Raw genomic sequence first — 22,337 nt, forward strand, 5'->3', positions numbered from 1 at the left:
AGTTGATAATCTATATCTGGAAGTTGCGGAGAAGCATTACAATTTGGACAACTGTACTAACGCTGTCCTAATTATTAGGGGAGTGGTGCGCCTGCTGTGCTGTGTCTCTGTCAGTTTCCCTAAGCCTAAGTGCTGTGCATCTTAGTACCACTTAGTTTCCACAGTACCGAGGAAAACGAAAACAAAACCAAAAACACCACGTTGGTTTGAAATCAACACTGACTTGTAAAATGTTTAATATTTCTTTTTGTTTTACGGTTTCTCTTGCTCCTGGGTCTCACAACTTCAGGAAGCACACACAGGTTTACATATATAAGGAGCTTCTATGCACTTTTTGTCCGTAACAGATGAGGTAATTTTTTTTTCTATATAGGGTTTTAGTATTTATTCCATTATTACTGGCTCAACTAAAATAAGGAAATGGAGACACAATCTAGTTATGTCTTCCACACAATCAAATTGTGTGAATGAAAATTACTCAACCATTGGATAACACCTGGGAATTAAAAGCCTACAGACTTGGGGCTGGGGATTTAGCTCAGCGGCATAAGCGCCTGCCTTGCAAGCAGGTAGTCGTGAGTTCGATCCCTGGTACCAATAAAAGACAAAAAAAAAAAAAAGCCTATAGACTCCTGGGCTGCTGTGGGAAAACATAGACTAGGTAGTTTATAAACAATAGAAAAGTATTTCTTACAGTTCTGAAGCTGGGAATTCCAAGATCAAGGCACCTGCAAATTCACTGTGCCTGGAGAGGCTCCCTCACCAATTCATAGATATGTTGGGACAAAATACCCAACACCCAGAGTTAAAGGAGGAAAGATTTATTTAGCTCACAGTTTGTGGAAGTTTCTGACCACACTAGGCGCGCTCCAAGGCAGAGTGGCATATGGCAGAGGGCAACAGTTCATGGTGGCAGAAACAGCAAAAGCATTTCTGTTTTTTATATTGTAGTAGGCCACACATCCATAATCCCAGCATTGGGCCATGAATCAGTCACAAATTCTAGAAGCCTGCCCCCATGACTGCTTGAGGCTTTGGGGGGACAGCCAGACACAAACCACAATAATAGATGACTCCTACTAACTGCATCTTTACATGATAGAAGGCACAAGGAAGCTTTTGGGGACCTCTTTGACTAAAGCATAGTCCCATTTATGGAGCATCCAAGACTTTTTCAAAGCAGATTAGCAATTTGGTTGAATTTTGGAAGATACATTGATATCATAGCGCTCATGCTATGAATATTCTTTGGACTTTCTGCATTTGTAAAAGTAGTTAATTTCATCTAATAAAGTTTCTGTGAGCCAAGCTGAAGCAGAGTAAGCAAGGGAGTGTTAAAACTGTAAATGCTGTTTGGCTGAGAGGCGTTTGTCAAATTCCACTCAGCATCTTGCACATGTTAAGTGCAACTGCGCTTATTACAGATGTATGCTTAATTTCATTTACAAAACTCATCAAGCAAAGCACCTTCAAATTAATGTAGTCATTTCACTATGGAATAATCTTGACATTTACCATAATGCTAAGTGAAATAAACTGTACACACAAGCTTAAATATTGCATAGTTTTTCTTACATAAGAAACCCAAAATGTAAATAAAGCAAAATAACATAATGGGAAATAGGGAGAGAGATCTTTCACTAATGGGAAATGGAGAGAGAGGGAAGACAGGAGTGGTAAGGATATGAAAAGAGGAATAAAGATGAGTTATGTGCATGTACCAACTCCACACAAGGAATGTAAATATTAGTACCGCAAACGTATAATAATACAAATAAGTAGCCAAATTTAAGAGTGACCAAGACTAAGGTCTAACAAGATTGTACTTATAATATAGCTCCTGGAACTCAATATATTTGGTTTCCTAAATGCATATAAGTTTGAAATTATATTTTAGATATTTATATGATGACAGGAAATATATTGCCTTTAATTCTGATACCTAGGACAGAACTTTGGACAAAGTGGTTATTACTGTTTTTATAAAATTGAATTGAGTTAGTATTCTTACTTTCTTTCTATGCTCAGTCTAATTTTTTAAAAAAATCTGTTCCTATAGAAGTGTCAATGTTAGACTTCAGAACATTTTTAAATTATATGATACTGCACACCACTCTTCTATAACAGCCAAGGCTAGTGAGTGAAAATATGTCTCGAGATTTTCCAATGAGTATTTCTTACAGAGATATTTTGTTATTTAACAAGTTATCCATAAATCCTGAAGTACACTTGTTCATGATTCTTATAAAAATAAGATGTTCTTCTTGAGTTGCTTTATGTTCATCTTTGAATTGTTTTGTTAAAAGGTAAACAAACTCCTATTGAGTATGTTTCCTAGGGGATTAACAGAATACGTAGATGGATGAGAGAACACAGCAGCATGATAGTAGACTAACTTACTTATTGGTTTTTTTAAACTTACTATACTGTGCTTGATAATCACTTGATTGATCTCCAAAATGGTACTCAAGAACTGATGGATCCTGTTTTGAAATCTTATATTGTTCTACTGTTTTGTTTTTATTGTTTTGTTTTCTTTTAATATCTTTAAAATAAAAAATAATAAATAAATTTTTAAAAGAATTGATGAATCCATTGATGAATTAGTTTAAACTTTTAAGGAATAAAAAAGCAAAGTTTTATAAATCACTTCAAATACTGAAAGGCTGGGTCATTATTTTAAAATATTATTTGTAATAACCACCTAAAGAAAATTACACAGTAATGTTATATAAAAACGTACACAAACTTTAGTAAACCAAATGAGATTTTCATTTAACAATTTAAAGACAATATATTTAATATTTTGAACATTTACCATTTTACAGGCCCCTCTATGAAGTTTATACTCAAACTTACTAATACACATAAAAATCTATGAGAAAAATCTATAATATCTCCTTCTCCATTTTTTGCATATGATGAAACTGAGGAATCAAGAGACTAAATTTCTAGTCAAAGACCACAGATACATGGAAGATAGAGCTAAGATTTTCATCTAGGCAGTGTGGATTTTGAAACCCACCCTACATGCTGAGACTTGATTCCAGAGTCTTCTGCTTGTCTACCACTGAGCTGTATTCCCATTCCTTGAACAGTGGTTTTTAACTTCAGTATTATTGGCTCATTGGTTTAGTCATCTTTTGCATGAGAGGTTATAGTGTGCATTATAGAATGTTTAAAAGCATCCCTGGCCCTACCCATTTGTTGACAGTAGTGCTTGAACTCCCAGTATTGTTATAGACAGCTGAGTTAGAAATATTATAGGCAGTCAGACAGGGCTAGGCCACCAAAGAGGCCAGCACAGAGGACCAAATATCTTGTGACCTTACAGGAGACAGGTACCTCCTGCTGTGGGCCAGATCTCAAGACAAAGGATCAAGCAGATACACCTACATCCTAAGGATTGGCAGTCTAAACAATTCTCTATTGCCCTGAGGAAGTCAGGAATCACCATCCCAACCCCATACAGGAAGAATCACTGCTGTTGAGCATGCCCACTTACTACATGACTGGATTCTGCATTTATGTCTGATTTAATCAAATTTGTCTGAGCAATTAGTCTTATTGGTTAATCATAGTTCTGTCCCACCGTATGCCTGCCTTGTGAGTTCCCAGGTTTTCCCCACTTGGACCCATCTCACCTCATGCTTTTACTCTATAAAAATCCCTAAAAAAAGACAGAGTCTTTGGCAACCTGCTTAGGACTCCTTCTGTCTTTCTCTCTCTCAAACAGAATCTTTCTTTCTCTCAATAAATATATTTTGCTCAACCTCCATTGTTTCTAAAATTCATTCTTCGATTTTAGAGAATACAAACTAGTACCGGACATATAGTAGGTTGGGAGTTTCATTCGCCTATATCAGTATGACCCTAAAATATCTTCACTTTAGCAATTTTCTCCTCAAGTACTAGCTTTAAAATCTCACTATACTAAGTAGCAGCACATTCTCAAGAGGAAATGCTAGGTATAAATTTCCTAAAAGGACTCAAACAGATTTTATGACCATTAGCCAATTCAGTTTATATAAAAAGAAGATTAAAAATTTAAGGGAAATTTAGGATATAGGGCATTTGGGGAAATAGAAGATTACTAACATAGTAGAGACTTTACTACCATGACTCTTCCTTCCCCTAGCTAAGTGACTTTAGTGCCATATGGGCAAAAACTTGGCAAATCCGCAGGAGGGTGTCAGGTTGGCTGCTTGCTGCACTGTGGAATCTACTGCTCTGTCTGGGTGCTGCTACCACAGATGATGCCAGGGCAATTAGAAAGTTCTGGAACCCCAGAGATATGGCTCTGAGGATTTGAGGATGGAATGTTACACTGAAGCAAATGACTGCTGCTCACCTGGAGGATCCTGAAGGAAGCACTAAGGCACAAACAGCAGGAGGGCTCAAAGTCAGAGTGCAGAAGCCTGCCCTAACAGTACAGACCCTTGCACAGGCTCTAGGCCAGTTATATGGAACCTGTTAAGTTTTCAGTTATAACAAATGGACCGCTGTGGCACATTTGGCATAAGTTCGCTACCATTGCCTGGGCTGTTGCTGTAGAAAATTGTTGAGATTGGATTGTCTGAAAGGTACCTTGCCAAAGAGAGTGGAGTAGCAGGTGGGGAAAGCTAAACTTTAGGAGGCAGTGAGTCTGCTGGCTCAGATAGGAAAAAAGACTTGAGGTGACTGAGGTAAGTCAGAGCTCTCCAGGTTAATTTCAGTGTACTCCAGTGTGTATTACTCCAAAAAACAAAACAAAACAAACCTTCGTCGGCATCGTTGCAAATCTTCAGCATTTGAACACTTGCCATCAGGGCTCAAGGGTACTGTGTAACTTGTGAAATCCAGTGCGAATTGAAAATATAGAGCTTTGAAAAAGTGTCACTAAATATACTAAGATATAAAACTATTTCTCTCTTTTGCAGTATGTCACATCATCATGATGGTGTTTTGTAGTTGTTGTCAAATGTCTTACTTTGTTCTCTGCACTTTATGAGTGAGTACAGATGTTCACAGGCCCCCAGGGCTCTGCAGGGTCACTTGGTGCCAAGGGGCATCCACCAGTGCCCACAATGTGTTAGCCCACAGCTGTAGAAGTGTCCATCCTGCTGGTTGCTGAGCCTGCACTGCCTCAGCCTATCAGGGTAGGAGAAGAGATCTGCTGGACCCACCTATGTCATGGCCCACAACAAACTGACAAACTTCAAGAGACAGCAAGCTGCCAGTCAGGATACACTGACAGATATGGTGAACAAGAGGCTTGCTCAGAGTCACCCTCCAAACATCGTGATGCTGCCTGTGAGGGGCAGAGTTGATGTCTGCTCTGATTGTCCCCAAATTCTGTGAGATGTTCGCACCATCCTAACACTCCCTGCATCTAGGTCATTGTCATGGTTTATGTGGGTGGCCCTCAGGCCTCATGCATTTGCATTATGCATTTGTGATTGGTTCATTGTGTAGTTCTTGGATTGATGGTGTCAGTACTACATCCACATAGAGGTGGAACCAGGATGTGATTATAATGGCAGGAAGAAGGTGTGTCTTGCTCTCTTGCTGGTTTCTGCCTTGCTGTTTGCAGCCACCATGAACTGCAGCCCCGCTATGCCACCCTTCCTTGGAGCCAACTGAGTATGGACTGAAACCTCCAAAAACTGTAAGAAATAAACCTTTCCTTTCCCCAAATTTGGACATCAATTATTTTGTCTCAGCGATGAGTAAAAAGTAACTAAGGCAGTCTTGTTCCCTCTCAGACTTAAAAGTCAGCAGTGTGTAATGGGCAGTGTGGGATTGGGAGGGGGAAAAGGAGGATGAACCGGTGTGCCACACCCTGTGCATGCTTCATTGTTCCTTCATTCATGTAACAAAACAAATTAAAGATTAATTAAAGTTTTCAAGATGGCTACCACAGAGCATTAAACTCCAAAGCAGGGCTCTGGGTCAGGGCACTGTTTGTATGCCACAAAGCTGGCCACATTTAACTCTCAGAGACCATCAGTGAGCTGAGACCTAAAACACATATTTAAGTAAAATGTCTTTTGCCAACTTTTCTTAAACCTACCACATCCATTTCCTGCCCTGAACCTGGTGGGGAGGAGGAAGCTGAGGGAGAGGTAGATACTAAGGTGTGGATTCTACCTTTTTCCATCAAAAGATTCCGTAGTCCAGAGTTCAAGCATGAGCTGGAGAAAGAGAAAATGAATTTTAATTAAACTAGGATTTATACCTGAAATGAGTATCTATTTATGTGTTTCCTTATTAAGTAATTGATTACACAAAATATACCAAAAGCTATATGATCTACCTAAGAAAATTAGACCATGATTAGTGAAAAATGAAGCTTTTTTCTGTCTATACCTTTAATCAATACAGATCATTCTACATAAAACATGGTTCAACTAGGAGCCATGATTCAGACAACATGGTTCACACAGAGCTCACTAGGAATTCCATACAACTCACAAAAGAAAAGACGACAATGATAATATAATGGTAAAATCAAATAATGTAATTTGAAGTGTGCTAACTATTTCAGTCAAACTGGAATGCTGATTATTTGATGAACAACATGTAATTAATTGCTTTGATTGCTGAGAGCCACACCATCCTTTGTACAAGTGAACAATAATCATATTAGTGTAGGTAAGGACAATATCCAAAATAATCACATATAATTTATTCTACTTCCAATTCAAATCTTCCCCAAAGACATACACTATAAGGTTTCAAAGAGGTCATTTGATGACACATCATATTTTCAGCTTCTACACTATCTTTCTTTTCCTACATATAATTCTTATTATCTTTATAAATCATATTCAATAACGAGCTCATTTTCATGAAAAACAGTTCCTCTCTTCTGTCTACCTCAGCTGTATATTACTCAAAAGCATTCAGCAATTCATGAGGCTTCTATCTTATTGATCCATGATTTAATTCAAATGTGACCTCATTCAAGACACAACCTAATTAACAAAATATTTATTTTGGGTTAGTGTGATTGTTCCAAAAACTCATCCGGTATGGGTTTGTGTTTGTAGCACTTCTCTGAAGTGTAAACCACTTAAAGCACCTGTATTAATATTCTCTGATGAAGTAAGAGAAGAATGAAAGGCTGATCCTAACTCATTTTTTCCTTTCTTAAAATACGTGTTAGCTTTCTGTTCCTGGGACACAGTCCTTGAGAAGATCAACGTATAGGAGGAAATACTTATTTTGGCCCATGGTTTCAATTTGTGATCATTTGCCTCTGATATTTCTGGGCACATAGCTGAAAGCCAGGGCAGTGCACAGCTGCTTACTCCATGGCAGCTGGGAAGGAGTACAAGGGAGGAAGAGAAAATATGAAGAACCAGGTAGAAAGGGAGACCAGGAACAAGATATAGTCCCCAGTGTTATTCCCCATATCCCACTCCTTTTGACTAGGCCCTACATTTAAGTGTTCATCACCTCCCAATAAAGCCATCAAATTAAGCCACTGCTGAGTTTAGTCCCCATGATGCAATCACCTCCCAGAAGTGTTGGTAAACAAGTCCCCCAAACACAAGGCTTTATATCCAAACCATAGTAGGATGCCTTGTTGTGTTAGCTAGTTTTGACAACATCAAAACCTATATGCTACTTTTAAGAGACACAGGTTTGAATATCACACTTCAGAAAAACTTCCATGTTTCTCTGAAGATAAGACCTCGCTGGAAAATAATCAGCCTTGAAAACTAGAGATTGAAAAACCCCAGCTCCATACAGTTTATTTTTGCATTTACTGCCACTACTATTTTCTTCCTCAGTGACTGCTTTGTAAGACAGATAAAATAAGGATAGGATGATTGGGGCGGGCAGTTTCTTTTTACTTAATGCTCTCAGGTATCAAACTCAGGATCTTGCACTTGTCAGGCAGGTGCTTGTGCCTCTGAGCTATATCCTTGGCCTCAGCTGGCAGCTTCGATCTCTATTTTCAAGACTGATTATTTTCCAGGAAGGTCTTATTTGCAGGGAAAGAGGGTTGTTATTTCACAATAGGAGATGCATTTTAGAAGATTTGCTAATTACAAATTCATCTATTTTTGATTACCTAAAGTAAGGAGTCATCAATTAGTAGCACTTTTAATATAAACTCTTTGAGGCATTAAGAAACAACTTCTAAAAATAATTTTTAAAAATTTTCTTAGTGCGTTTTTGGAAGCCATACAGTTTACAGTCATCTTGGAGAGCGGTTACATGTTTTTATGTGTTACAGCTTGTTTCTTCCTTCCTTTCTTTTTTGGTTAATCCTCTTCTCCTTCCATCCTCTTCCTCCTCCTCATCTTTTCTTCAGGTTCTTCTATCCTCTGGTTCTTATTTCTTGAAATTGTTTTAGGAATACATTGTTTATATTAATAGGGATGATTAGGTTCCTATACATGACAAATGGTTCTTTTTATTTCTCCTTCTTTTCATCCTCACCCCTCAACCTTGTTCCCTTGGACCACTTCCCTATTGCAAGAGATTCATTCCTTTTGTCCCTTTCTATCCATCCTTTTATCATTTTCTTTGTTTGCACTTTACTTCACTCAAATGACAGATATCATATGGTATGTAAGCTTGTTTGTCTGATTTAGTTCACTTAGCATTATATTTTCCAGGTATATCTATTTCCCTACAAACATCTCAAATGTGTAATTTTTTATAGCTGAGTAGTATTCCATTATATATAGATAGCACATTTTTAAAAAATCTAATCATCTTTTGATGAGTATAAAGTCTTCTTGGGGGATATAACTATTATGAAATGTGGTAAAATTAATATTGTTATGAATAAAAATATTGTTTTGCATGTATCACTGTAGTAAAGCTGACTTATGCTCTTTGGGGAAAATACCTAGCAGGAGGATAGCTGAGTCCTATGAAATTTCTAATTTCAGTTCTTGGAGAAATCTCCATACTGATTTCCATAATGGTTATATTAGGTTGCATTCTTACCAACAGTGTAGGAGAGTTCTTTTTTCACCACAGCCATGCCAGCATTCCTTATAGTTGGATTTCCTAATGATTTCCGTTCTTTCTAAAGTAAGATAGAATATTACCATTGTTCTAATTTGCATTTCTCTAATGATCAGAGATGTTGAACATTTTCCTCATGTATTTGCTGACCATTTGTATTTCTTGCCCTGTGAAATGTATGTTCATTTCTCTTGTCCATTTCTGGACTGGATCTTACATTTTAGATGGTTTAATTTCTTTTCCGGTTTAGAATTTTTTGCATATTCTAGTTATTAGTCATTTGAGGAGTAAGTGGAAAAGTTCTTTTCCTATTTTGAGGTTATCTTTTCATTCTACTAATTGATTCTTTTGCCCTATACAGAAGCTTTTTAGTCAGATACAACTCTTTCTCTGTCTCACTCCTTGTTTATCTCTGTCTGTTTATCTCTGTCTCTCTGTCTTTCTGTTTGTCTCTGTCTGTTTCTCTGTCCCTGTCTTTCTGTCTCTGTCTTTCTGTCTGTCTCTCTCTGTCTCCTTCTCCCTCTCCCTCTCTCCCTCCCTCCCTCTCTCTCTCTCTCCAGGCTCTTGCTGTGTAGATTGGGCTAGCCTTGAGTTCATTAAGTAGTTCGGACTGGCCTTGAACTCAGGGCAGTCCTCCTGCCTTAACCTCCTGAGTGCTGGGGTTACAGATATATCCTCCCACACCTGGCAGATATAATCTCATTTGTTTATTCTTGCTGTTATTTCTTGTGCAATTGAGGTTCCCTTCAGAAAATTCTTTCCTATACTCGGGTTTTCAAGTGTTTTACATATTTTATCTCCATAAGGTTTAATGTTTCTATCATTATGTTTAGATTTTTGATCTATTTTTATTTTAATTTAGTATATGGTTAGAGAAAAGGGTCATTTCATTCTTCTGCAAACAGATAATGAGTTTTCCCCAAATCACTTGCCGAATAGGCTATCTTTCCTCTAACATATGTTTTTGGCCCTTTTATCAAAAATCAAATAACCGAATGTGTCCATGGATATTTCTGTTTCCTCTGTTCTGTTTCATTGATCCACCTGTCTACTTTTGTTCCAGTACCTTGCCAATTTTTAACATTTTTGCTTTATAGTATAGTTTGAAATCAGGTATCACTGTGCAGCCTACAGGGGAAAATGAGCTAAAAATAATAAGTTTCTTCTCACAATAATCTGTCTTCCAGAACTTTTGAAAAGGTCAAATAATCTGATATGGCAGTTTCCAATGGTAAAACAGGGCTTCTTATAAAAGAAGTGAATGCTAAAATTTGAAAATGACTAGAAATTTCATTTGTTTCTAAAATAATTTTACTTCTAAATATTCTTTATTTATCAATAAGAGTTACACATGGTTGCTTCAATTTAAGTACTAAAATTAGGAAGTAAAAGTATATATAGAAAACTGTTCATTAGAAAAAATGTTATGCAAAGAAAACCTCTAAGAATATATATTAAAATAGAAACTTTAGGTGGGTTAGTATTTTTAATTTTTAAAAAATAATGAAACTATTTTTAATCAGAATAAAAAACAATAAAATAAAATAAAGTTAAAAGATACTTTTTCATAGGCTTTCTAGTTCAATCTTTATAAAACAGCCCATTTCTATATTTAGGCAGTTTGGGAACTGGCTGACTTCTTAATCTGAGAAAGCAGATTATTTTCTGAAATCCTCAAATTTTATCCAGGCTTATCCTCCAGTGAACAATCATGTACAGTCTGTTCAGAATTGTGAACAGTAAATGAAGAGAAAATCAAGAGGAGATGACTATTATATTCTGATTGTCCCTTATTTATTTCCCAGGTAATTATGAAATAAAAACCAAACTAGAAATCTTGTTCCCTCGTAAATTAAGCTAACAGGAACAGATCTGTCTTCACCAGTTGCCAACATGAAGAAAAGTAAAGTGACTAAAATTCTTAGTGTTCATTCTGAATGCTCCAATAATTCCCTAGTATAGTAACCATATTTTATTTCTGTGTTACACATTAATTACTGAAAAGTGCAATGCCTGTATTTCTAGACATTAATAGAAGTTGTACGTGATTGTCTAACAAGCGTGTACGAAGAGTGCTTAAGAGGAAAGCCAAGTGTGTGTGGAGGGTGACGGAAGCCATCCTCCCAGGCTAGACTGCCCACTGTGTCCAGTGATGCATTTGATTTAATGGAGTGACATGCATACGCCCAGGGGAAACATTAGACATCTTGAATGTTACAGTTTAAATGTATGAAAAACAGCAATATCTGAAGAAGCAAAGAATTGGAGGAAAGGAACAGTGTAGATTTGATCTGTACGAGGTTGACTTCTTTTTTTTACATCAGTTATTTACACAGATTGTAAAAATCAGAAACATAATCAAAATGTACTAATCTGCTAAATACTATAAATTTCCAACCATCTAAGATATTAATAATTTGTGCTGTATTTTGAAAATATAATCCTATGAAATGCTATCTCTATTAAATCAAGCTTAAAAGCATTAAATTGTTTTTAAAATTTATTTACAGTCTATCTACAATAAATGGGGAAAGGTTTAAATAAATTGCATTAGCTCAATATTCAGTTATATCCTGGAAAAACAAATCTTTGGAAAGTTTTAAAAGAGTTGAAAAATTTATTTCGAGAGCTAGAATGATGTATTGCAGCATTAGCTTGCCTCTGAGGAAATTCATAATAGAAAAATAATTTCCCTTTAATGTTTTCACAGAGAAAGAAAACAATTTTCTAGAACACTATATAATTCATAACAAAGAACCAAAACCAGTGTTAAAGGTAAACAAGAAGTAGGCTGTTTGTTTCTTCTCCGGCACAAAATAAGTCAAATCTTAGGTTTACTTTATGGTAAAATAAAAGGAAATACACCTAAAGTAATATATTGTTTAATTTATTTCTTTTAATTCAATTCTAGTTATAAAAACAAGAAATGGGAATTTTCCTACTTCCTGTTAAGTATTTTTTCTTAATTGTGTCTTGTTCACAAAATACCCCAACACCAAACCATGCAAACTAGCAAATGCAAACTAAATGCTGATCATTGGAGGGTTTTCTACTTAACAAACATTTATTTAATACCTACTTGACTTGAGTTACTTGGTTCAACTAAAGTTGCTAGAGATTACTATGGGATACGTAAATGTCAATTAGTTTCTTCACTCAACTTAATATGCAACAGCATTTTCCGTTGTTTATAAGTTGAGAATCAACATTCCTTTGTGGATGTTTTTCTTTCTGTTGGTAAACCCTTTCGAGGATTTACACAGAATAGGGTATACACCTCTGCATTAACACCTTTCACAGAGACTGATCAGCCTGTTCACTATTCTTGGTAGGCTGTGCACCCAGGGATGGAAGAAATGGGTCTTTTTCATATTCATTTTTCAGTATGTAATACCTAATCAAGTTTCTGGTAGATGTAGGTGGCCAGTATTGACCATTTGATGAATAAAGTAATTACTTAAATACCCACAAAAACCTACAAAAGCTATCACTCATCTCAACTATGCTAGATGGCGTTGTTGATGATTAAAGTATGAATTCATACATATTAAGAGAGAAGACTGAGTGAAGTTTAGATATTTTCCCTTCTTGGACTAAATAATATATGAAAGGTAAAAGTTAGATAAAAGGTTTGATTGGAGACAAAAGAGAGTCCTTCATAAGACTCAGCCATTGAGGGGCTGGGGATTTAGCTCAGCGGTATAAACACCTGCCTTTCAAGCAGGCAGTCGTGAGTTCAATCCCCCGTACCGATTAAAACAAAACAACAACAAAAAAAGACTCAGCCATGAAGATGGCCTTGCCTTGATGTAAATGTTCTTCTCTACAGGATATAAATTTGTTAGATAGTCTTGACACACGGCTGACATCAAGAAATTAATTAACCCTCAATTCATGCCATAGTCAAATTTTATTTCCCAGTTAAATAAAGAATATTTTCATTAAGAGACAAGAAGAGCCCAGATGAAGTAGTTTAAAATCTCTTCCACATGGAAAAAAAGTTTTTTTCCATAATACACATTCCCATAACACTTGTTTATGGAGGCAAATTCTCCTTGGATTTTGAACATTTTCCTAGGTTTAAATCAGTGAGCTCTCAAATCTTTAGGCCAAAAGACTTGTCTATGTCTCTCCAAGTTCAATCTGTACTGCATAACTTACATTAAAGGGTTTATAAATAAAAATAATGTGATCTCAATGCAAGTTTTACACATCAGGAATTACTCTTCAGGCTATGGGATGGGCTCAGAGACAATTCTCTTACCTAGCATGTGCTGCATTTGATGCCAGTGCTGCAGAGAGAGAGAGAGAGACACACACAGAGAGAGAGAGAGAGAGAGAGAGAGAGAGAGAGAGAGAGAGAGAGAGAGAGAGACTCTTCATACATATATGCCCCAGTAAAACAAATTAAAGATTATGTACACAATGGGAAATAGAATTCTAGAATAGGTATCAATGACATGGTTTTTCTTCAAGATGATTCTACCAATGTTTCCTCCCAGGGATTTTTTTCTCTTCATCTGAGGCGAATCTGTGCTAGGGCTGCCTGTGGCTTTTTCTCTCATTGAGTCCTCTTCAGAATGGAGAGAAAAGGAAGTCTGGTCCACGTCAATGTCACTGTCATGGAAACAACCATCGAAGGCCATGGCTTGGACTGTATCAATGTTGTACATTCCAGAAATCTGTCAAAAATTTTTATTTAAAAGCAGGTCAAACATATAGTTTTATTACAGTAAAATACTAATCAAATTTATAAAAGCTAAAAATATTTTGCTTCTTATTAGAAGTTTGGTTTTGATTTGGTATCTGATTAAAACTTACTTTAATAATAAATGGAAACATCATCTGATGGATCTTTATCTACTAAGAAATTTTATATATATTTCCATAAAGGTATTTGAGCATCACAAAACTTATGCAGTGATAAAGTCAATGTTTTCTAATTTAGTCCTAGTCTGGCAGTCTGTTATAGTGGATGCATGTTATTGTCTTTATTTCTGTGTAGTATGAATTGTTTTTGATAAGTTTGTGAGTTGAACTTGAATAATTTACTGGGACATCAGTATAAACCAGTTGGATACGCTTTTCAATTTTTTTTCTCCCCTTAGGGAGAATATAGCAGTATGCCCAGTCAATGTGGTTCTTACTCAAAAACAGATAATTGCATCTGGTAACTTATGTATGCTTAAGCTGTGGAGTGGTGCGGGAATGATTTTAGCTGTTCTTTAAAAATGCAAATGATCCAGGCCTTCTTATTTGTGCTTAAAATTATTTATAAATTGTGCTAAGATGGCCCAATTAAACATGAAATTCACTTTTTTTAAAGGAGAAAATTGCCAGTGCTTTTTGGCTCTAGTGGCTGATTGAATCTAAACCAAAATTTTTGTTTTAAGTTTTATTCAGGGGAGATTGAAGTTCTTACTAGTATAGAGCAGTTTCTAGGAACCAGTTGTTAGTAACTGTTTTTTTTTTTTTTTTTTTTTGAAAACAAAATCACTTCTTGATCTTCAGGGAAGTTGAAAAGTGAACAAATATGAAGAGAGTACTCTAGATGAAATTATTTAGAATTCATTTGGGGGCTGCAGAGTAAATTCGGTCAAAACCTATATTTGGGTCATAGAATTTGAAAAATTTAATATTTAAGTTAAAAAGACATGGAGATTTTTGTGCAGTCAGTCAACTAACTAAGAATCCACATGTTGGTATACATTGTCCTTTTTTTAATTGCAGAGGTTTTTCATAATAAAATGAAAATAGACAAAATAAAATGCAAAGAGGTCAAGGTGAATAATTAATGAGGTAATCAATAATATTACTAATGTATTCAGCTTTGGCTCTTACACTAGAAAAAGTATGTATGGTCTTGTTAATGGTTTCCCTAGACACCTAGAGCAGTGCTGAGTCATCTCCATCCATCCACTATTTTTATCAGAATAAAAATGTCAGTGCATTAAAAGAACACAATTGAAGAAAAGGGGTGTCATTTTCATTCTCCATTATGATAATTTAGAATTATGTATGTAATTTTTTAAAGTTTCCAGCTTACAAGCTGCTAAAACGCTGCAATTTTTTTGCAGATTTATGTCAGTTGTCCAACAGAAACAGTTTTAGACCTGGTCTTTAAATTTTCATTTCAGGCCATAGATTAGCACATTGATAAGGTATGTTTTGTCTGAACTACAGATCTGACTGTTTTAGACTGAGTTCTGTGTCCTGGAATTAGGAAAACATTTGGATAAGGAATAAGAAAAACACAGCCTCCCTTTTCCTTTGTAGGTGAGAGCCACCATTAGGGAAAGCGTTCCCATGGTCTCGGTGTTCTTAGTGTTTGGTGGGTGGTTGGAGGGTGTGTGATGGTAGAGGTGGAGGAGGTGGTATTTGCTGGTGATGGAGGGAGACGGTGGTGTGTGTCTCTGCAGTGGTGATGGCGAGGGGGGCTGGTCATCCTGCTGAAAGTTGTGGTTGATAGTAGTGGCAGTGGCGGTGGTAGAAAAGGTGTTTTGTCTCACTGTATTTTTATAGGAGGAAATCTCCTGGGCTAACGTTTAGAACCTTCCTCACCATCCATCGTTCATTTTTCCTCAGTGTCTGGGGAAAACAGCTAGCCTGTGTGTTTCAGTCCCTTTTGAGTCTTGACTTTGGCATTCCCATTGGTGTCCAGATTTGTTCTTCAAAATGATTAAAAGGAGACTAACCTAACAGGGAGAACCCTAAATTGTTTTATTTTGCCAGTGACCAAAAGAGTAAGTACTTTTAATTTAGTGTGTGAATACAGTGAGCCAACTTGCTTGAAGATCTAAACAATATTCAACAAAATTCTTTATTAAAAACAAGGGAGACATCACTGTACCTGTCTGCCTCCCAATTCTTGTTCTCTTTTTAAAACTGGTTTCCAACTCAAATATAGAGTAGAGTTGCCATTGGTGAGCCCCCAAACCTGCAGATATATGCCTTTACTCTCATCCATGTGGAGTTCCTGTCCTCTCAAAGGCCTCTTGCTTTAGGTGGCCCGTTTCTACTATCTTTAAGAAAACTCCTTTCAATGTGTGGGCGTTGGACACCAATCACAATAAGAACTTACAATTGTATAGCACTTTATAGTTAACCAAGATTTCAAATCCATTATTGCATCATTTAACACTCACAACAGCCCTGTAGGAAAATAGGCAAGAAATCATACCATTTGGGGAATGCAGATGGAGCTTTAAGAGACTCAGCTTAAAACACAAAGCTGGGAAGTGCCGCTCAGTGTGGCATCATGCCTTTTTAACTCTAAATCACTTCTTCCTTTCATTGTATGACATATGAATGACAAGTAGGGTATTTATTTGAGATAACCGTGGAGGAAAAGAAAATAGAGTTGTTTAATGGACTCTGAGTTCCACTTTTGCAAAAAAAAAAAAAAAAAAAAAAACTCTGGAGATTGTACAATAATTTGAATATACTTATTATTATTGTTCTATATACTCCAAAATAGCTACAATGTTAAATTCTAAGTTATGTGTATTTTAACATAATTAAAACTCCTGAAATTTATGAAAGAAGATATTCATTAACTCAAAACAATTCTTCATTGAGTACATAAGAAGACTGCATATAATTTTCTCAAGTAAAAAGAAATTCAGGTCATGTGAAAACATTTATGCGACAGATAAGGACAGGAAAAAAATGCTGATATTTGGGAGTCAAAGGACTAGTTGGAAATGGGCCAAAATTATTTCAGTGTGTATTTCTTGGGTTAATTAGTTCTTGAATCAAAACAAGAAAACTGATGTCATTCTTTTCACATTTTTTGAGTCACCTTTTACTTTAAAAGTTATTCAAATCACTGCTAGTTGTGGAATGAGTAATGGACCAGCAGCATTAGCAGCACCTCAAGCCCGAGAGCAGTGCAGACTCTCGGGTTATACCCCAGGCCGGCTGAGTCAGCATGTGGGTGAGAAAGCAGGTGATGTGTATGTACTGTTAGAGCACATGGGTTACAACACCCTGTTTCCTCACATTTGCATAGCACCTTACTGGGTGAATGTGTGTGATACATAACCATATGCTGTCACTAGAAGAAATGGAAGCATCTGTAATAAAACACAATCAGTTCCTATTAGAGAGTTGGCTCAATAGCAAAAGAAACAATGAAGTTAGCGTCTCAGAAGATCTGAACTGCAGCACCATCTTTGTTGGCTGTGAGTCTTTTGGCAAAACAGTTTGCATCAATAAAACTCTGCTTCTTCATTTATAAAATAGAGATAAATTTGCCTACATTGGGGAGCTGATAGGAAGCCTCAGTATGGAGAGATGACACAGAAACACTATGAAGATATGAAGTGCTATCACTAGAAATTAAAATACATTAATGTTCTGGGTGTGTAAGAATTTATTAAACCAATGTGGATACATTTTATTACAATTATACATACACTGAGACTCTCAAATGTGGGTGAGCAAATGAATGCATATTAATCACTTGGGTTTCTGAAATACAGTATCTTAGGTCAGTTCTCATTAGAAGTGGGACTGTTGCCCCAGTCTTTGTGACATAAAGCAGAGAGCAATCTAGCCATATTAAGCAGTGTCACAAAAATATGGTTGTACCGAGAGCCCAGAAAACACCTTAATTCCAGGATGTTATGGGGAGAAGAACCTCCTTTTTGCTCTTCCACCATTCTGAGTTGGAGAAACGGAAAAATAAATCTTGAGAAACAGCACTTGCTGGTTGAGAGCACAGCCTTTGGTTTAAGGAGCCTAGAAACAAATCTTGATTCCTCTTTAACTATGTGCCTTTGTCTGTGCTTATTCTACTTCTATGAAATCAGGAGATAAAGTATTGTTCTCTTGGGTTATTGTCGGAATTAAATGAGATAATATGTGTTAGGTTACTGGCATAGTGACAATATATAATGAACACTCATTGCATATTAGCTATTCTTATTATCATAATCACACACTTCAAAGGTCTACCAATCCTTTCTAAAAGAAATACAGGTGGGGGGAGAAGATCATACTGAAAGTAACCCTTCAAACAGGTGAATGAGGAGGCAGAGGACACCAGCCAGTCCAGAGCAGAGATTAAAGTTCAACATGAGACTGTCAGCATCCTGTAAACTCACATCTTGCCAAAGCACATGGACCTAATATAAAAGCCTGTAGAATTATCAGGAGAGGGTTACAGAGGAGCACAGAAATATTCACAACCCAAAAGGGTTCTCATGGTCGTAGTCAAAGCAAACGGTACCTCCCCTTTCTTCTTGCACTGCTCCTGCTCTTCCACTGTGGTGAGATAATTCACAGCTGCGTACTCAATGACCGACAGAAACACGAAGAGGGAGCTGACCCACAAGTATACGTCCACGGCCTTGACGTAGGACACCTGGGGCATGGAGGCACTCACGCCGGTGATGACTGTGGACATGGTCAGCACCGTGGTGATTCCTGACATAGAAGAATAGTGACAAGGTCAGTGACATGGCCATTCAGGTGCCAAGCTCATTAAGAGTCACACGAGCTGCTGCTACCACAGAACAGCACTAGTCTGGTGATCCAGGGGGTGGCAGGGGAGTCACTGCATGTTAACCCTGCACACCAAGATGATCTCTGGCTTTATTTTTCCCTCTTTTTCTCTTGCCCTTGACTGCTATGGCTGATAATGTGTCCTTTTTTTCCATCTAGAGATACAGAGCCTGACATGTCTGCATCCTACCCTCAGATGGGCCTCTTTTAATAATCCCCAAAATGTAAAAATGTATTCAACTTTTAAAAATTATTCTAAGAAAGAAATCTCAAAATCTGTTTCACTAACATTTCCCATTAGTTCACAACCTTTATTGTTAAGATAATTGTTTCTGTGCGACCTTTATACACTTTTATGTTGCAGGGGAATCTCATTTCTTCTTGAGTGATGTTTACTGGTATTGAAGGTTGCAATTCCCTGTATTTTTCTTTCAAAGAGAACACTCAGAGGCTGTAATTAATCTCTTTACCCCTTGTTAATTGAAACTACAGTTCAACTGAAATTCAGAGACTACAAGTGCTACTAGAAGCTGGGTCTTTAGTAAACATTTACTGAGCAACTCCTGAATGCCAGTCAACATTTCCTTTCATTACCCCTCCCACTTCCTTCTCTCCCAGGCCCTTCTCTTCCCTTCCTCTCTTCTCAGAATTGACCTCTTTTCTTTTTCTTCTCCTTTTTTCCCTTTATACTCTTGCCTGAGCATCAGAGGCAAAGAGATCTTGTTCTAGGAGCTAGCGGAGAAAGAAATGACATTGAAGTTCCTTTAATAAATTGCTGGCTCAAACATTAGCAGCAAGAATCAACAAATTGGGTAATAAAGACTAAAAAATTTCCCTATGGCAAAAGATTAATCAGTAGAGTGAAGAGGTAGTTTGTAGAATGAGGGGAAAAAAAGCTTTTGACCTACTTCTCAGACAGAGATCTAATATCCAGAATATACAAAGAATTTTAAAAAGAATTAAACAACCTAAAATGTAAGCTCCAGTCCAGAAGTGGGCAAAAGAAATGAACAGATACTTCACAGAGAAAGAAAGACAAATGGTCAACAAATACACGAAAAATGTTCAACATTTCTGACCACTTGAGAAATGCAAATTAAAACAGTGCTAAGATTCCATCTCACCCTAGAAAGAACAGCAATCATTAGGAAATCCAACAATAATAAGTGCTGGCATGGCTGTGGTGAAAAGGAACCCTCCTGCAATGTTGGTGGGGATGTAGCCTAATGCAGCCATTATGGAAATCAGTATAGAGATTTCCCCAAAACTGAGATTCGAAATTCCATAGGATCCTGCTGTTCTCTTGCTAGGTACCTTCCCCAGAGAGCTTAAATTGTATGTCTTAGTTATTTTTCTCATTACTGAAACAAAATACCTGACATTCAAAATTAAGGAAGGAAAGATTTTTTTTAACTCAGTTTGTTTATGATCGAATATGTATATTTAGTTCATAGGTTTCAGCTTCAATCAGCTTGTTCCAAGGAAGAGCGGCTTGGCAGCAGGGCAACCAAAGCACGAACAAAAGAGGGAGAGAGTGCCTTTTCCTCCCTTGTATTTTATGCAGGCTACCCATCCTAGGGTGAGTGTAGCACTTGCACAATCCCCTCCATCCCACCAGTAGAATTCAATGAACCAATCAGAATCTCTATATTCAGTCACATTCGAAAAGCCCATCCCCCATGATCTCCTGAGGCTTTGGGAAAGATACTTAGACATAAACTGTAACATCATACTATGGCGATACATATATATCAATGTTTATAGCAGTACAACTCATAATGGCTAGAGTCTCGAAGCAGTTTTCAAATCTATCAACAGATGATTAGATAAGAAAATGTGGTGTGCATATGTAATGGAATGCTGCTTTGTTATAAAGAATGATGCATTTGAAATATTTGTAGGAAAATAAATATAACTGAAAAATATAATGTCGAGTGAAATAAACTAGGCATACAAGCTTAAATGCCATATGGTATTTCTCATTTGAGAGAGGCAAAGTGTAAACAAAGAAAATGATAAAAGATGGATAGAAAGGGACAAGGGGATGAATCTCTTGCAAAGGGGTGCGGGATGAGGAGGAGGGAAGGAGGAATAAGAAAATAAAGATATGCTATGTACGGGAGCCTGTTAACCCCAGTCAGTATAAACACCATATACCATAACATGACCTAAAACAACTAATATCGACAAGTGTGAAAACGGGGAAAAGGGAGCCCACGGAGGAGAGAGGAGTGGACGGGAAGGTACAAAATAAACAAGCTGCGATATGTACATGTAACCACTCCCCAAGATGATTGTAAGCTGCATGAGCTGCAAACATCTACTAATAAAATAAATAAATTTTGTCTGTGGGAAGGACCACTCTATGTCTAAACTCGTTCCTCAAAGGGATATTGTAAGAATTCTGCCTGGAGTGAAAGTATGGTCTAGTAAATATTTGAAATGTACACTAGCTGGCATGATTTTATTGCTTAACTTCCCACTAGGGAGGTTCAGATGGAATCCTTAATGATTTTTGTAAGTTGAGAGGAGTCCCAAATAGTGGGAAGAGCACCATGATTTACTCTTAAGAGTACAGACCAGCATGTGAGCAGCTTTCACCAGCATCTTTCTATTCTCTCTCTAGTTATTCTGTGAGGTTCTTATATAAGGGGCCTATATCACATACAATGGCAAGTTTATAGCATCATCCAATTTCAGATGAAGTTTATAGAATCAAGACCAATACAGCTTGGTAACTTGACAGCCACCATGGGAGAACCTAGAATCTCACCTTAACTTTGATACGTACTTCCTGATTAAGAAACCTAAATACAATTCTGGTTTGTAACATTAAACACAGGACACTGTCTCACTGAGTTTAGGTTTCTTACTGACAACGTTTAAATTATCAGTTTGCATATATGTGTATGCTGCTTGCATCATTTGACTCCAGAACATATTTGCTACATAAACATCAACATACAAAGTTTTCATTAACATTTGAGATATAGCTGAAATCAAAATTACTACATAAAACCCGCTGTCAGCAAATATTCACTCATACCTGTAGATAAATATTAATTGGCTCATTCTGTTCTAGAGAAATATGAACAGAGCATGGCTAAATAATTAGCCTACATTTTGTCAGGAGCAGGATTCCAGTCTCTCCCTTGATAAACCTGTGCTTTACCTGGAAATCTATTGCCTCTCACTGTGGACCTGAAAAGTGAACATCCTTCTGTTTTTAACATTATAAATTAATCATTATATATGAACTTTGAGACTAAATGTTATGAAATCCATGTGGAATTATATTGAGGCACAAAGAAGTTACTCTGTGCTTTTCAACAGGGTAAAAGGTTTAATCCCCTCACAAGTTCACTGGCATATACTAAAGAAATCCTGGACTAACATTCCTATTTGGCTTATTCCATTAGCTCAAAAAATTAAAATGTTTTTTTCTAGCTGATTTTCTGAATGTGGGAGATGAAACTTCATTTTTCGTAATATACACTTAGCAGAAAAAATAGTTTTAAGAGCTCCAGGGGCATAATTGGCTAGCACAAGGTACTAATATAGAAAAAAATAAAGGTTTTGGTGAGAACAAAGACTCAGAATGAGTACATGCCAGAGTGTCTCATGATACATTTGGAACTGATGACTACTTGGCTAAAAAGAAAAAGGAAATTGAATTATCTAATTTTTCCAGGGAGCAATAAACTCTCAACTATTTCTTTCAAAGGTGTTTACCCCAACTAATTTATTACAACTTTATTTTGAAAGCCAGTATTTTATATTTTTTTGTTTAAAATGAGAAAGACAAAAAAGAATAGGAGAGACTGTTGGGCAGGGGCAGTGAGTGATGAGAAAGCTGATAT

General features: G+C 36.7%; 1 protein-coding gene across 1 annotated transcript in view; it reads right to left on the reverse strand.

The window, feature by feature from the left end:
• Positions 1–11,846: 11,846 nt before the first annotated feature.
• Positions 11,847–22,337, reverse strand: part of Gabrr3 (gamma-aminobutyric acid type A receptor subunit rho3) — a 49,687-nt gene continuing 39,196 nt past the window's right edge. Inside the window, exons 8-9 of the mRNA XM_063224803.1 lie at positions 18,203–18,399; positions 11,847–13,652 (exon numbers count right to left, since the gene is read on the reverse strand). Of these exons, the coding sequence (XP_063080873.1) occupies positions 13,350–13,652; positions 18,203–18,399 (500 nt within the window). The 3' untranslated portion in view covers positions 11,847–13,349. The remainder of the gene's footprint in view (positions 13,653–18,202; positions 18,400–22,337) is intronic.

Source organism: Cavia porcellus, unplaced genomic scaffold, assembly GCF_034190915.1.
Source record: "Cavia porcellus strain 051 isolate PalLab524CR breed Dunkin Hartley unplaced genomic scaffold, mCavPor4.1 scaffold_15, whole genome shotgun sequence".
Lineage (NCBI taxonomy): Eukaryota > Metazoa > Chordata > Mammalia > Rodentia > Caviidae > Cavia > Cavia porcellus.